At 36.5% G+C, this 13,774-nt stretch overlaps 1 protein-coding gene across 6 annotated transcripts in view; it reads right to left on the bottom strand.

The window, feature by feature from the left end:
• Positions 1-2,939: 2,939 nt before the first annotated feature.
• LOC100962189 (ELKS/Rab6-interacting/CAST family member 1) overlaps positions 2,940-13,774 on the bottom strand; it is a 285,037-nt gene continuing 274,202 nt past the window's right edge. For 5 of the 6 annotated variants that reach the window (XM_023517104.1, XM_023517106.1, XM_023517103.1 and 2 more), the window contains one exon: positions 2,940-3,281. In XM_023517104.1, the coding sequence (XP_023372872.1) occupies positions 3,066-3,281 (216 nt within the window). In that variant the 3' untranslated portion in view covers positions 2,940-3,065. Of the gene's footprint in view, positions 3,282-9,031; positions 9,090-13,774 lie in introns of those variants that run through there. The other variant, XM_023517108.1, reaches the window with a different exon arrangement.

The following is a 13,774-nucleotide window of genomic DNA, read 5'->3' as shown; positions in this document are numbered from 1 at the left end:
AGGGAGAACGCAAAAGAATTTTCAGGGCAGTGAAACTACTCTGCACAATACTGTAAGGGTGGATACCATCTCAGCATAAATTTGGCTAAACCCATGGAACTATGCATCACAAAGAGTACTATCACCATTGGGTCACTGTTAAACCACACTAGTGCAAGATGTTAATAACAGGGGAAGGGTCAAGAAAGGAGTCATGGAACTCTTTGTACCTTCTGCTCAGTTTTTCTACAAACTTAAAAACTGCTCTAAAAAATAAAGTCTATTAAATATAAATAAATAAAATCTATCAAAAAAGCCCATTATATATTCAGTTCACAAAATAGCTTTAGAAACATAAAACAGAAGTCTAAATACCATAACGACATGATCTATTATTAATTGCCAAAATTGTTGCATGATCTCTGATGCTTAATACTTGTCAGTAAATGCATTACAAAAAGCAAAGCAAAGCAAAGCATTACAGAAAGAAAAATCTTTACAGAAAAAAAGAGAGCCATTTGAAAAATAAAGGAGAGATAAAAAGGGTGCCCTCAAGACAAAAGAAATCCCTCCTCATTCTGGGAGCCAGCAACTTCCCCTCTGAAGTCCTCCATTTGACTGCACATTAGAAAAACATTCAGAGGCATGTGCTGCCACAGAGGCGTGTGCTGCAATCCCAGCATTCTGGGAGGCCAAAGCCAGTGGACCGTTGGAGCTCAGGAGTTTGAGACCAGCTTGAGCAACAGCAAGACCCCATCTTTACCACAAACAGAAAAAGCCAGCCAGGGGTTGTGGCAGGAGCCAGTGGTCCCAGCTACTCAGGAGGCTGAGGCAGGAGGATGGCTTGAGCCCAGGAGTTTGCAGTTGCTGTGTGCTATGATGATGCCGGGGCACTCTACCCAGGGCAACAGAGTGAGACTCTGTCTTAAATAAATAATGAAATGAAGAATATTCAAACAGAATGTGGGCAAGGCATTTATCCAGGAACAAGATACTGAAAAATGCTCATTTTATGAAAAGTGCAATTTCCCGGCTCGGTGCCTGTGGCTCAAGCAGCTAAGGCGCCAGCCATGTAGACCTAAGGTGGTGGGTTCGAATCCCCAGCCCGGGCCCGCCAAACAATGATGGCTGCAACCAAAAAATGGCCAGGCGTTGTGGCGGGCGCCTGTGGTCCCAGCTACTTGGGAGGCTGAGGCAGGAGACTCGCTTGAGCCCAGGAGTTGGAGGTTGCTATGAGCTGTGATGCCATGGCACTCTACCCAGGGGGGGATAGCTTGAGGCTCCGTCTCAAAAAAAAAAAAAAAAAAAAAAGTGCAATTTCCCCTCAGCTTTGCTAATAAATTGGTTTTTCTTTCTACATTTGACATGAAAGAAACCATATCCTTTGTATTTAATAAGGCAGTGAAGGGAGTCTCTGAGGTACATACTACAGTATGTCAGCCTTGGAAATGTACCCTTCTTCCTAACTACTCAATAATCTTACCACACAGCAACATAATGGTCTGATCAAGGGGACTCCCCAAACAATTCTTAACACTTTCTCATTGGACTTTTTTTTTTGTAGAGACAGACTCTCACTTTATCGCCCTCGGTAGAGTACCGTGATGTCATACTGCTCACACCACCTCCAACTCCTGGGCTTAGGTGATTCTGTTGCCTCAGTCTCCCAAGTAGCTGGGACTACAGGTACCTGCCATAACACTCAGCTATTTTTATTTATTTATTTATTTATGTATTTATTTTTGCAGTTTTTGGCTGGTGCTGGGTTTGAATCCACCACCTCTGGCATATGGGGCTGGGGCCCTACTCCTTTGAGCCACAGGTGCCGCCTCACATCTGGCTATTTTTTTTCTTTTTTTTGTGACAGAGTCTCATTATGTCACCCTCAGTAGAGTGCGGTGACATCACAGCTCACAGCAACCTCAAACTCTTGGGCTTAAGCGATTTTCTTGCCTCAGCCTCCCAAGTAGCTGGGACTACAAGTGCCTGCCACAATACCCAGCTACCATCTATTTTTTTTGTTGCAGTTTGGCCAGGGCTGGGTTTGAACCCACCACGCTCAGTATATGGGGCTTGCACCCTATCTAATGAGCCACAGGCACTGCCCCAGCATTTATATTTCTCTCACAAAGAAATAGAAAGGAAATAATTACTGCAAAATTAACGTCATGAACCTTTGTGTGAGGGACATTTAAAGCTGCCAATCACAGTCTCACAATGGGAACTAAGATTATAGCCTTCACCTGTGAAAATAATTATTTCCATCCAAGCTTCCCATCTTTATTCTTCCTAATAAAAAGTCAATGGAAAATACATAAAACAAACATCAACACATCACCTCAAGGCTGAGACATGCCAATCCAGGACTCAAGAGCCATGATAATCTTTGTCCTTCATAAGTGCTATTTACCTTACTTGTTATAAGTTTAATTGCTCTTTTGAAAATGGACAGGTATGAAACAAATAAACTACGGTAGAACCTCTGTAAGATGACCATCTAAGGGACTGCAACAAACAGGTCAACTAGGGAAGGGTCAACATAAGGAACTAGGCCTGATACATACACATCAGACATATCTGATCTATGAAAATTAGGTCAATTTAAGAAGGTAGTCAACTCTGAAGATTCTACTGTATTTGCTATTGGAAATCAATAACTTTGAGTCAGAAATGTTTGTGTTTTCTCATTCAATTTATAATAAAAGCCAGGGTCGTGCCCAACTTGTAGCAAACAGACAAGTTCCATTTCATCTCAGCTGATCCATTAGTATAATATAGGCAACCCCCAAGTTACAGACATCTGACTTACATACAACTTGCACTTATGAATAGGGGCTACTATAGGTACAAGTAAATGTACCTGTTCGAACTTACATATAGATTTAACTTAAGAACAAACCTACTGAACCTATCTCATTCATAATCGGAGGACTGACTATATATATACATCAGTCCTCAGTTATTAATGTAAAAGCCTCTGCATTAACATGAGCCAATTCTTACACAACTACATATTTCAATTTTTACTGAAGTCTAAATACTGATACTTGATGTAGTGTTTCTGAAACCCTAATAACATCTAATATTTATAGTTTACCTAAACGATACTGGTTGGGTTTTACCTCATCTTTAACCAGCAGCATTGCTAATAACTGTATAAAATCGCAGACCTGTTTTTCAGCATTGGTCCTGGCTGATTCCTCTTGTGCTAGCACCATTTCTCGCTCTGCAGTTATCTGTACACTTTCTCTTAGGGCTTCTTCCAGCTCTTCAATCCTGTCATCCTTCTTACGAAGACTGTCCTGGAAAACGATGGAAGACTAGATGAAGTAGATTAATTAGGTAACCTAAGGAAAGGCTATTTATCAAGATAGGACTGTTAGCTTATTAAATGTTCTCCCTTTCAGAAGCAAATGTAGGCCAAAAAGATGTTTTTACAGAGGAAGAAGAAAACAAGGGAAGAAAAGATGTAAAGGAGGTTGAAGAAGTATATTATTTACAGCAAAGTGGCAAGTTAGTGAAGCAAGAAAACATGATAAACTTGCTCTCTACAACAGAGAGGATAAAGCTGTGTTAGAATAAGCAGCAAGGGCTGGATTATTTAAAAACATAAAGCTGTTTTTGAACTACTCTCTAAATTGAACCTAAAGCCAGCTTTGATGAAATCCAAGTAATCAGAATGAATTTCAAATATTCTCTTCCCCCGCAAAGTTAAACCTATGTAAAAAGTAAACAGCATGATCTTTCAGGTTATAATCTTCATGTAAACAATTATTGGCAAAATTTCAAAAGAAGGTAAGAAGAAGGCAGTATTGCCTAACATGCAAGAACACGAAGTTTTCTCTTAATCTTATATGAGAAAACTAAAAATGACACCTAGATATAAGGAACTTCTCTGGCTAACAAGGAGGAATTTAGTTAGCCAAGCAATTCCCATCAGCCCTGGTATTGTACACAAATTTTAAACATAACTTTTGGAGAAAGACAAAATCCTACAAGACTTTAAGTTCATGTGAGATAGGAGGGATCTTGACATAAGAAGGATAAATGAAGAAGAATTCAAGTAGGAGAACTGGACTTGTGTTTATTATAGACACTTCCTCTTAAAATTCTTATAGAACCAGAAGATTAAGAACAAAGTTTTGTCCTTTATTAATATATTAATATATAAAACAAAGGAAAACAATTTGCTAAATCATTCTCCAACTTGTGGCATATCAGGAAAGGATATGAAAGAATTTTGCCTTTAAGCAATTTTCATTTAATTATAATGAAGTTCACTTTTATAAGTACAAGGCACAAGAGATACCCAGAACTTGAAATCTGTCAAAGATAAGTTAGATTTTTCTCCCCACTTTCGAAGAACAGCATCTTATTATTTAACATTCTTCCTAAGAAAAAGCAAACAAATCTTTTGTTCTCTTTTTGTTTTTCTAAATTTTGAAAATGAGACTTAGAAAAAAGAATATTCACATTTGGTGATGTGTGTCATATTCATTTTAAGAAAAAAGTTTTCACGCTTCTCAGAGATAATGTTATAAAATACTGTCATCTATTCCCATAAATAAGGTTCTGTCTTATACAAGGCAGTTCAGCCATATAAAAAAATGTTCTTTGTCAAAATCTTAATGCTTCCTGTTGGCCTGCTATGAACAGCAGAGTACAGTGAGAGTTTCTAAAATAGTACCACATGGGGAGATAAGAACAATGCCAGTCAAAACAAAGACCAAGATGGTTTATTCAGAATCAAGGAAAAAAATCTCTAAATATAAGAGAAGGATTATGAGGTAGGGGCTGGCTGCAATGATTAGTTCAGCCCTCTTACACCCTCTAATGAATAACTATATTTGTAGTAACGTAGGATTATGAAATAAAGATTGTTTTAAGTAGGAATATACACTAACATTTCACGTTATCAACTTGGTGTAGAAAACTCAGTCTTATTGTTTCTGTCCAATCTATCCTATCCTGCTGTTACTTTTTGGGGGGGGGGTGGTATTTTGTTTTGTTTTGAGGTCTCCTGAGAGGTTTCTATTATCCTAACCTAAATTGAGGCTGAAACAGTTATTCCAAATAACCTCCCAGGAATCTATTTCAAATAAACAGCTTTACTTGTACACCTGTGTGGTGTAAAAAATAGTTCGTGGCTTTATCAGTAAGATTCTAAAGAGGGAAGATGATTACTAATTTTTCAAAATGCAGAGAATCAGTGCAGGTTTTCAAAAATGTAAGCTTCCTCAAAATCACTGGTGAAACCAGAGTCCACCAGACAAAGCTCAGGGTGCAAGGGCATTTATTTAAGAAGTCTTCTGGACTTAATGGTAAAACTTATTTCAAAATCTTTCTCAATAATAAGGATGAAGAACAAAAGCCAAGTGAAACTAGGAATTAAAGCAAAAGGCTACTAAATAATATTTATGTGACATTATAAGTCATGTAGGAGCTGAATATGGAATCATTGCTCTAAGTAAACAGGGCAGCAGAAAGAGAATGAAGATAGTAAATCAACCTCAGCTTCACCAACAAAGTTCATGACTACTTCATCTACCCAGCGAGTAAAATTTGGTCCCAGGTTTAGTTTTGAAATCTTAACAGATACCTATTAAAGAAAACCAAGGAAGTTTCCTTTGTGTTGAACCACATCTTGAATCTCCTTTTTACAAAATACTGAGCCAATGCAAGAAATGAATAGGAAAAACTTTTAGTCCTATAAATACTGGAGTACCAAACAATACTGCTACATCTTACTTATAATCATTCTTTCCTGCCCTTGCCATTTCAAGAAGATTAAAAACATTTTTTCTGTACTTAGATTATAATATGGGTACTCTTTTTTATAAAAGTTTAGAATACTGGAGAAAATAAAAGATCTTAAAACAGGCTCAGCACCCATAGCTCAGTGGTTAGGGTGCTGGCCACATACTCTGGGGCTGGCAGGTTCAAAGCTGGCCCGGGCCTGCTAAACAACAATGACAACTACAACAACAACTACAAAAAAAGTAGCTGGGTGCTGTGGCGGGTGCCTGTAGTCCCAACTACTTGGGAGGATGAGGCAAGAGAATCACTTAAGCCCAAGAGTTTGAGGCTGCTGTGAGCTGTGACACCATGGCACTCTACCGAAGGTGACATTAAAAAAAAAAAAAAATCTTAAAACATTGTAAAGCTTTGGCCAAAAATGACTGCCTACAAAGAATCAAAAAATCAGAAGACAATGGAGTTGTTAAAGCAACACAGCAACCTAGAAAACAACTAAGTAATGCCTTCAAAACTCCAAGGGGGGTGGGAAAGATTTTCAATCTAGATTTCTGTACTGAACTATCAATCAAATATGAGGATAAAAAGTAAAGTCACACAAAATATGCATCAATCACAGACTTTTTCAAGAAGTTACTTGGGTGTGCTCTATTCAAATTGAAGAAGAAAATCTGGAAAGAGGAAGATGTAGGATGAGAAAAAAGAGACCTACCACAGACCTACCAAGGGAGTCTCTAAGATGACAGAGAGCCTACAGAGTTAAGTGCAGATTAGAACAGAGAAAGCAAACTGTTTCAAGGAAAAAAGCCAATGTATGGATTATCAGAGAATAACTGATAAGGGATGACATACCTTACAATAATTATAATGCTAGGAGGAATTTTTATAGTTCTGACAAGCAATTCAGGAATAAACAGGTGCTATGCATCAAATCAAATTAATCATCCAAATCTTCAAAACAGGAAAAACTAGAAAGGAAAAACTAAAATACTCCAGGAAAAACCAAAATGCAGATCATAACATACATTATGTTATAACATATTATGTGGCTTTACATAACTATGTTGGAAGGATGAAAAATAGAAGTATGTGTGGTTGTTTGTGTAAAAAATGCTAATTCTTCATCACATATAAGAAGTCAACAGATAAGGCCCAAATAATATTAAAAGAGCAACGTATGAATGTCATTTGAAAAAGTGGAAATGAGGCTCGGTGCCTATAGCTCGACCGGCTAAGGCGCCAGCCACGTACACCGAAGGTGGTGGGTTCGAATCCCCAGCCCGGACCCGCCAAACAACAATGACGGCTGCAACCAAAAAATGAGCCGGGCGTTGTGGCGGGCGCCTGTGGTCCCAGCTACTTGGGAGGCGGAGGCAAGAGACTCGCTTGAGCCCAGGAGTTGGAGGTTGCTGTGAGCTGTAATGCCACAGCACTCTACCCAGGGGGACAGCTTGAGGCTCTGACTCAAAAAAAAAAAAAAAAAAAAAAAGAAAAAGTGGAAATGAACAGCAGAAGAAACGTCCAAAAGAGGTGAAAGTGGTTGTCTAAAAGGAACAGGGATCACAGTTGAACAAAAATGAGACAGGTGACTGTTTTCTAACCCATACGATATTATTTCACTTTGTAAGTAACATATACATTATTCTGGTCAAAAATTCAAAAGCAAATTGAAAGATATGTTAAAAGTATAGTGTACACTGCATGGAAATTAAGAACATAAAGAAATTCTGGAAATAGTTACAAATGTGATTATTTACATACTTATACTCTAAATACACAGGTTAACTACAGTGGAAAGAGTAAAGTACACTGGACAAAATGTATCTAGACAGTGCTACTCATCCAAAGAAAGTTAAAGAGAACAAAACACAAACGAATTAAAAGTCATCCTGCTCTTACAGCCTTTTATTCAAAGTCCTATGAATTTCTTCATTATATTAATTTGTATAAGTCCATCAGAATTATGATGAGAAATTCTGTGGTAACTGTGGGATTCTCCAATGGGAACAATTTTTAAAGGAACACTAAAAGTACAATAACTTCTACTATGATTCTGAAGATATCTAAAACTTAATTATCTTATAGCAAATGTCTCAGACAAGCACAGAACCAAGAGGTTCCAGAAATTTTCCCCACCTCTCTTCCATGGAAATCATTTCCATTTTTTTCCATACCTACAGAAATAGTGGCAAGTAGATTTTTGTGGTAGAGTTTGACACAGAATTCTAGTGCTGCTCATCTATACTCATACTTAATGGTGGACGTTGTTCAATGCTTGTACTCTGAGTAGAAGTGACAGGTACCATCAGCTTCCTGTGGATCTGTGAGGGTGGCCTTTTGACTGAATCCAAATTTTACAGAACAAATCCTTTTGATTTTTTTATTTCTGTGAGACAGAATCTCCAACTGTTGCCCTGGGTGGAGTGCCGTGGCATCACAGAAGATATCCCTTTTTAAAAAGTGTGGATAGTCCAAAATAAGTTTTGCATAAATACTAAGTTTTGAAGACTTAATATTAAAAGAGGATATAAAATAATTTTCATATTTATTATATTTTAAAATAATATTTTAGATATATTAGATTAAATAAAATCTATTATTAAAATTAATGTCATGTGTTTCCTTTAATTTTTAATGAGGTTATCAGAAAATTCAAAATTATACACGTGGCTCACATTTTATTTCTACTGCAGAATACTGTACTAGCTACACTAGTATATGAAATATTCAATCAAAAAAAGATATATAACATATCATGTTTTACATAAGTTTTTAACTCTTTTCCTAGTTTATAGCACATAAATTTGAATTACATAGAGCTCTTATGACAACACTGGGAAGCAGTCCTGATGATTATTGCAGCAATAACATTAATAATCTCAAATAGCATTTTTAATTCTGCCGAAAAAGAACAACAAATTGTAGATATAGGAGGGGAAAAAATTCTGACTATGGCAGATCATTATTGCTTACTGTTAGAGAATGAGGTACTTTGAAATTTAGCAGCTTAAGACAACAGTAAACATTTATTATTTCAAGACGGTTTCTGTAAGTCAAGAACTTAAAAGCAGCTTAGCTGGACAATTCTGATTCCAGGGTTTTTAACGATGTGGTAGTCAAGATGTCACCAGGCTTCTCTCCTCCACATCCACTTACATGGTTGGCAAGATGATGCAGTTATGGGCAGCCCTATTCCTTTCCACAGGGGTGCTTGAGTGTTGTTACAACATGGAGACCGGCTTCTACGACGGCAAGTGATCCAAGAGTGTAAGGCAGATGCATCAATGTCTTTTATGATCTAGCTTCGCAAGTTGCATACCATCATTTCTGCCTTCTCTTGTTCAAACGGAACAAACCTGACACAGTGTGGGAAACGACTACACAATGATATGAATATCAGAAGGTGATGATGACTTTGAGTCATTTTACAGGATGGTTATTATAGTACCTGATGTAGCTCCAGTATAACAAAACTGGTTTATCAATAAAGACAAAATTTCTTCTAAGAAAAAATGCCTAGTAGGTTAACAGAATTTTTATTACAAAGACACAGCCTTCAGTATTATATTAAAATGGAATCTAACATATCCAAAACAAAGGTTAGATAGTAATGTTAAGGTAACTATAAAATTGGGATACAGATCAACATATCACTGGATGTGAAATTAGCAAAATATGTATTATATCAGAAATTATTCAGAATAAAATCTGCAACTGAACTGAATTCTAGGGAGAGATATTTCCTTGTGATTATAATAAAAGTAGAGTAATTCCACTCAATTTACTAATCATTCAGTACTAAGAATACTCCATGATAGGACAATCATCAAAATTCAATTCAAAAAAATTACTAGGTAAATGCTAAAAGACATATACAGTGGAGGTTTGCTAGTAAGTTTAGTCACCACCCTGAGTGAGTCCTCACATTTAATTATTTCATGAGGACTCACTTGCCAACCTATTCTTAAAGAAACTACGAAGATGAAATGCTCAGAGGGATTTTGGCCTTGAATGAGTAAAAACCCTCATTAAACTCCTGAGCCTTCATGAATTTTCATGATAACTGATTCTATTATTAAAGCAAAGGAAAAAGCTAAACAAGAAGTTTTAAAAAGCCAAAACCAGAGTCTAACTCAAAATCACATATTATGTATTTCAAATTTGCTTTTTAAAAAGTAGATTTTAAGTTCTCACCACAAGGAAATAAGTATGTAAGGATATGTTAATTAGCCTAATTTGATCAGTCTATAACATATACATGCACTGAAACATCACTTTGTACCCCATACATATGTATAATTATTTGGCAATTAAGAATAAAGTGAAACTTTTTAAAAACTATAATATAAGACACATGTGTCCTCTTCAGAGTTTACCAGTTTTACAGTATTCACTATTTTAAAAAAAACATTTTTAATTGGCAGCCTGGAGAAACAAGACTAAGTAGAGAGAGAGAGAGATTTATACCCTTTACGAGCCCTAACTTGGATATTGAATTCTGTTTAAACAATACAGGCAACACTAGAAATTTAGAAAAGTAGTGTGTGCCACAAATACCTCACTAAACAGCTATATAGAGATAATAAAGGAACATGGTTTACTATCTTAAATAGTTAATATTACCTAAAATGAAGGCAATGTCTTTAACTGATAATAATCGCACTTGCCCTCACCAAAATGAACACAGACCATTTTTCCTACCACTGGATTAAGTAACTGGAGCCTACCTTTGCCAACTACACTTATTAGCTGAGGTCAAATGAGAACACTTCACTCGCAGAGTATAGGGTTCGAGGCAGGAGATAGATAGATATCACTAACTGCTTCTGGGGGTCTGATAGAAGGAGAGGAAGGGGATAATTACCAAATAATTCCCTCCTCCTTAAATAAGTAGAAGCCTATGGTCAAAGGAGACTTGGGAAGAAGCTGAGACAGTTGCAACTGTAACTTCACTCCAGCCAATCAACAAAGAGACTTCATCCTTTAGCAACTTCCACAATGCCACCCCCAGTAAATCCCTCGGAACTTTGCTTCTTGTCCTCAGCTCTGTCAACATCAAGCCATCTATCACTGCAGCGGTAAATTCTAGCCTACAATGCGCTTTTCTTTCAAATCAAACATTCGGTATGGAAAGCTAAAGCAAAGCAATGAATTTGTCATTCCCTTCAAATATCTCCCTTAAATTTTTTTAAAAAGGTTTGATAATAATATAATAACATGAAATGAAACTAGCTGATAATGACAGATCTCATTCAACTGTTCCCCTTTTCAGCAACAGAAAGAAGGTCAATTCAGATTTCACAGTTATCCAAGGTAACACAGCTTCTCACATTCTTTTAGACTTTATCATGTTCTGAAAGATATTAATGTTAATTGCTATCCATTATCTTTAATGTGAAGAAACAGGAGGTCTTTATTCCCCTCAGCCCCCCTGCTTATCCTGCTTCTCTCTTCTCCATCCCTCAAGTATACATACACAGGCAGATTTCACCAAAATCATTCAACATGTCAGAATTCATTTACCAAATTCTCAATGTTGTGTGGGGGTAAAGAAAATGAAGCCAAAAGCCAGAGGAAGTCAATTTTAAGAAAAGAAAGTTAGCCTAATACAGAGACAGAATTTGGTTACACACCAATTACTTTTTTTTGGCCAGGACCAGGTTTGAACCCACCATCTCGGGTATATGGGGCCGGCGCCCTACCTCCTTCAGCCACAGGCGCCACCCCACACCAACTCCTTTTTATTTTAAGGCAATGGTTTATAGGTTAAACTTTAAAAACATGCACTTTTTCTTTTTAAACCCCCTCAAATATATCCTCTCAGAGTAGACCTCTGATATAACCTTGATTGTTAAATACCAAACTCAAAACAAAACATGTATTTCATTAAAGAAATAAAAACATGAACATATAAGACGATGCTTTATTAATAACTTTTATGTCCCATAAAGATTGGGCAGGTTCTTATCTTAAAATTTCTGGTAACTGGGGCCAGGTGCTCACACCTATATTTCTAGCACTCTGGGAGGCCAAGGCGGATAGATTGCTTCAGCTCAGAAGTTTTAAGACCAGCCTGAGCAAAAAGCGAGATCCCCATCTCTACTAAAAATAGAAAAAATGAGGCAAGAGGATTGCTTGAGCCCAAGTTGGAGGTTGCTGTGAGCTATGACGCCACACCACAGCACTCTAGGGTGACAGCTTGAGTCTCTGTCCCCCCCCTCAAAAAAAAAATTCTGGTAACTGGGTATGAGAAACTTGGGCAAGACCGTGGGGGTTACCTAATCTTAGGACATTATAGATCTCTTACCTGTGATGCTTATAAAAAGCACAAATATACATTTTCTAATTCGTTACCAAAACATCCCAGAGATAATCTTTTAAGAGGTTGACCCTTCCTTTTGAGGCAATGCTATTAAAAAGTAACCTATGGAATTTTAGAAAATATTTATTAGAATGCTAAACTAAATATCAAAGTTTAAAAAAAATGTTTACGACTAAATTTTTAGGTTTCAAGATTTGTTAAGCATAACTCAGTAAGAGGTCCTATTGCCTTTGAGGCCTTGGAAGGACTATACATGTGTCTGCTCTGTTTCCTTAAAAATAAAAAGAATTCTACTGGAGACCACCTTCCAAATGCAAACCAAGAAAAGCTCCTACAGTAACACAAAGGAAAGACGCTAGCCCGTTCATTTCACTGAAGGGAAAACACAGTAGTCTACTTTTAAGAATTTTTAGTACCAAATTTAACTTTACTCATTATTCCCTGGAAAGGTTTCTTTTAGTAAGCTCAAAGTGTATGGCTAAATGTTCCCACACAACAGGGCTAAACTTAACCAAAGGGAATGGTCCAGTAGGCTACACATTAGTCTTACCAATCAACATTTTCAATAAGTTTCATTAGTTACCAAATGGAACCAAATTTCAGCCAGAGGGAAAGGAACTATAGAGTTGATTGCAAACACTGTAGAGTTTTTGAAAATTATTTTAAGGAAAAAAGTGGCACAGTTTGAGATAGGAGCCTTAAAAAGATGTATATATAACTAACAATTTGAGTAGGTGCTTCACCTGCAGATAAACAGAATTTTCATGTGTAATTTCTGCAACTATCGACAGGGTGGTAAAAATAGATGCCAATTTATATGTACACTTATCCAATATAATCCCTTATTCCCTTTGATATTCATTAAGAACACCACAAAAACTACCTCCCATATAGAAAAAGCTCTACTTTGCTAGGAAAAAAATTAAATTAAAAAGAAAGAAGCGATACAGTCCTAAATATTTACATAGGCAAAGGAGAAGTTCTGAAAAGAGGAAACCAAAATTTATTTTTATTAAAAACAAGAACTTCAATGTATTAGACATATGCAGCATTGACACAATATCACATACTATTTCTAGAAAGATGTTAGACATCTTAATCCTTAAAAAGATTTCCTTAAATAATTACACACATGGCCAATCTGAAAATGCAGTCTTCGCTGCAGGAAAAAGAAAAATTCTCTTATCAAAATGGAAGAAATTGTTTTTGTAGGTACATTAAATCAAATCAATTTAATTTTCAGAGAAAAACACAAATGTTTCATCAACCACATATCTAAGAAGAGAATATGCTTAAATATATGTAAAGCAGATTTTCCCCATATCTATTTCTATTGTTTTCACTTTCTTTGAACTTTATTCTTAATATGTGAGTCTCAGGAGAGCTAACTCACTGGAACCACAGCATTCTTTCAGCAGCCCCATTAATCTTTCTGACAGCACCTCTCTCAAGGTTAAATCCAGATACCTATCTTTGTTATAAACAAAAACAAAGCTCCAACCACTCCTGATATGAGCCCTCCTTTCAGTCCACTCTGCTCTGCATTATTGGAATGTGACCAAAACTTTCACCTTTATTAAAAAATATACTTGAATGGTACAGCTCAAAGAATAAAAATATATAAGGCAAACTAAGGGAAACTCAACTAAGGGAAGATGGCATTTCTTTTGTTAAAATATACAAGGCTCTTAAAGAGTAGCCTATGGAATTTTAGAAAAT

The sequence above is a fragment of the Otolemur garnettii genome, unplaced genomic scaffold (genome assembly GCF_000181295.1).
Source record: "Otolemur garnettii isolate 467f Iridium unplaced genomic scaffold, OtoGar3 scaffold00104, whole genome shotgun sequence".
In the NCBI taxonomy this organism is placed as follows: domain Eukaryota; kingdom Metazoa; phylum Chordata; class Mammalia; order Primates; family Galagidae; genus Otolemur; species Otolemur garnettii.
Note: the sequence above shows the minus strand (reverse complement) of the source record. Positions and strands in the feature narration are given on the sequence as shown.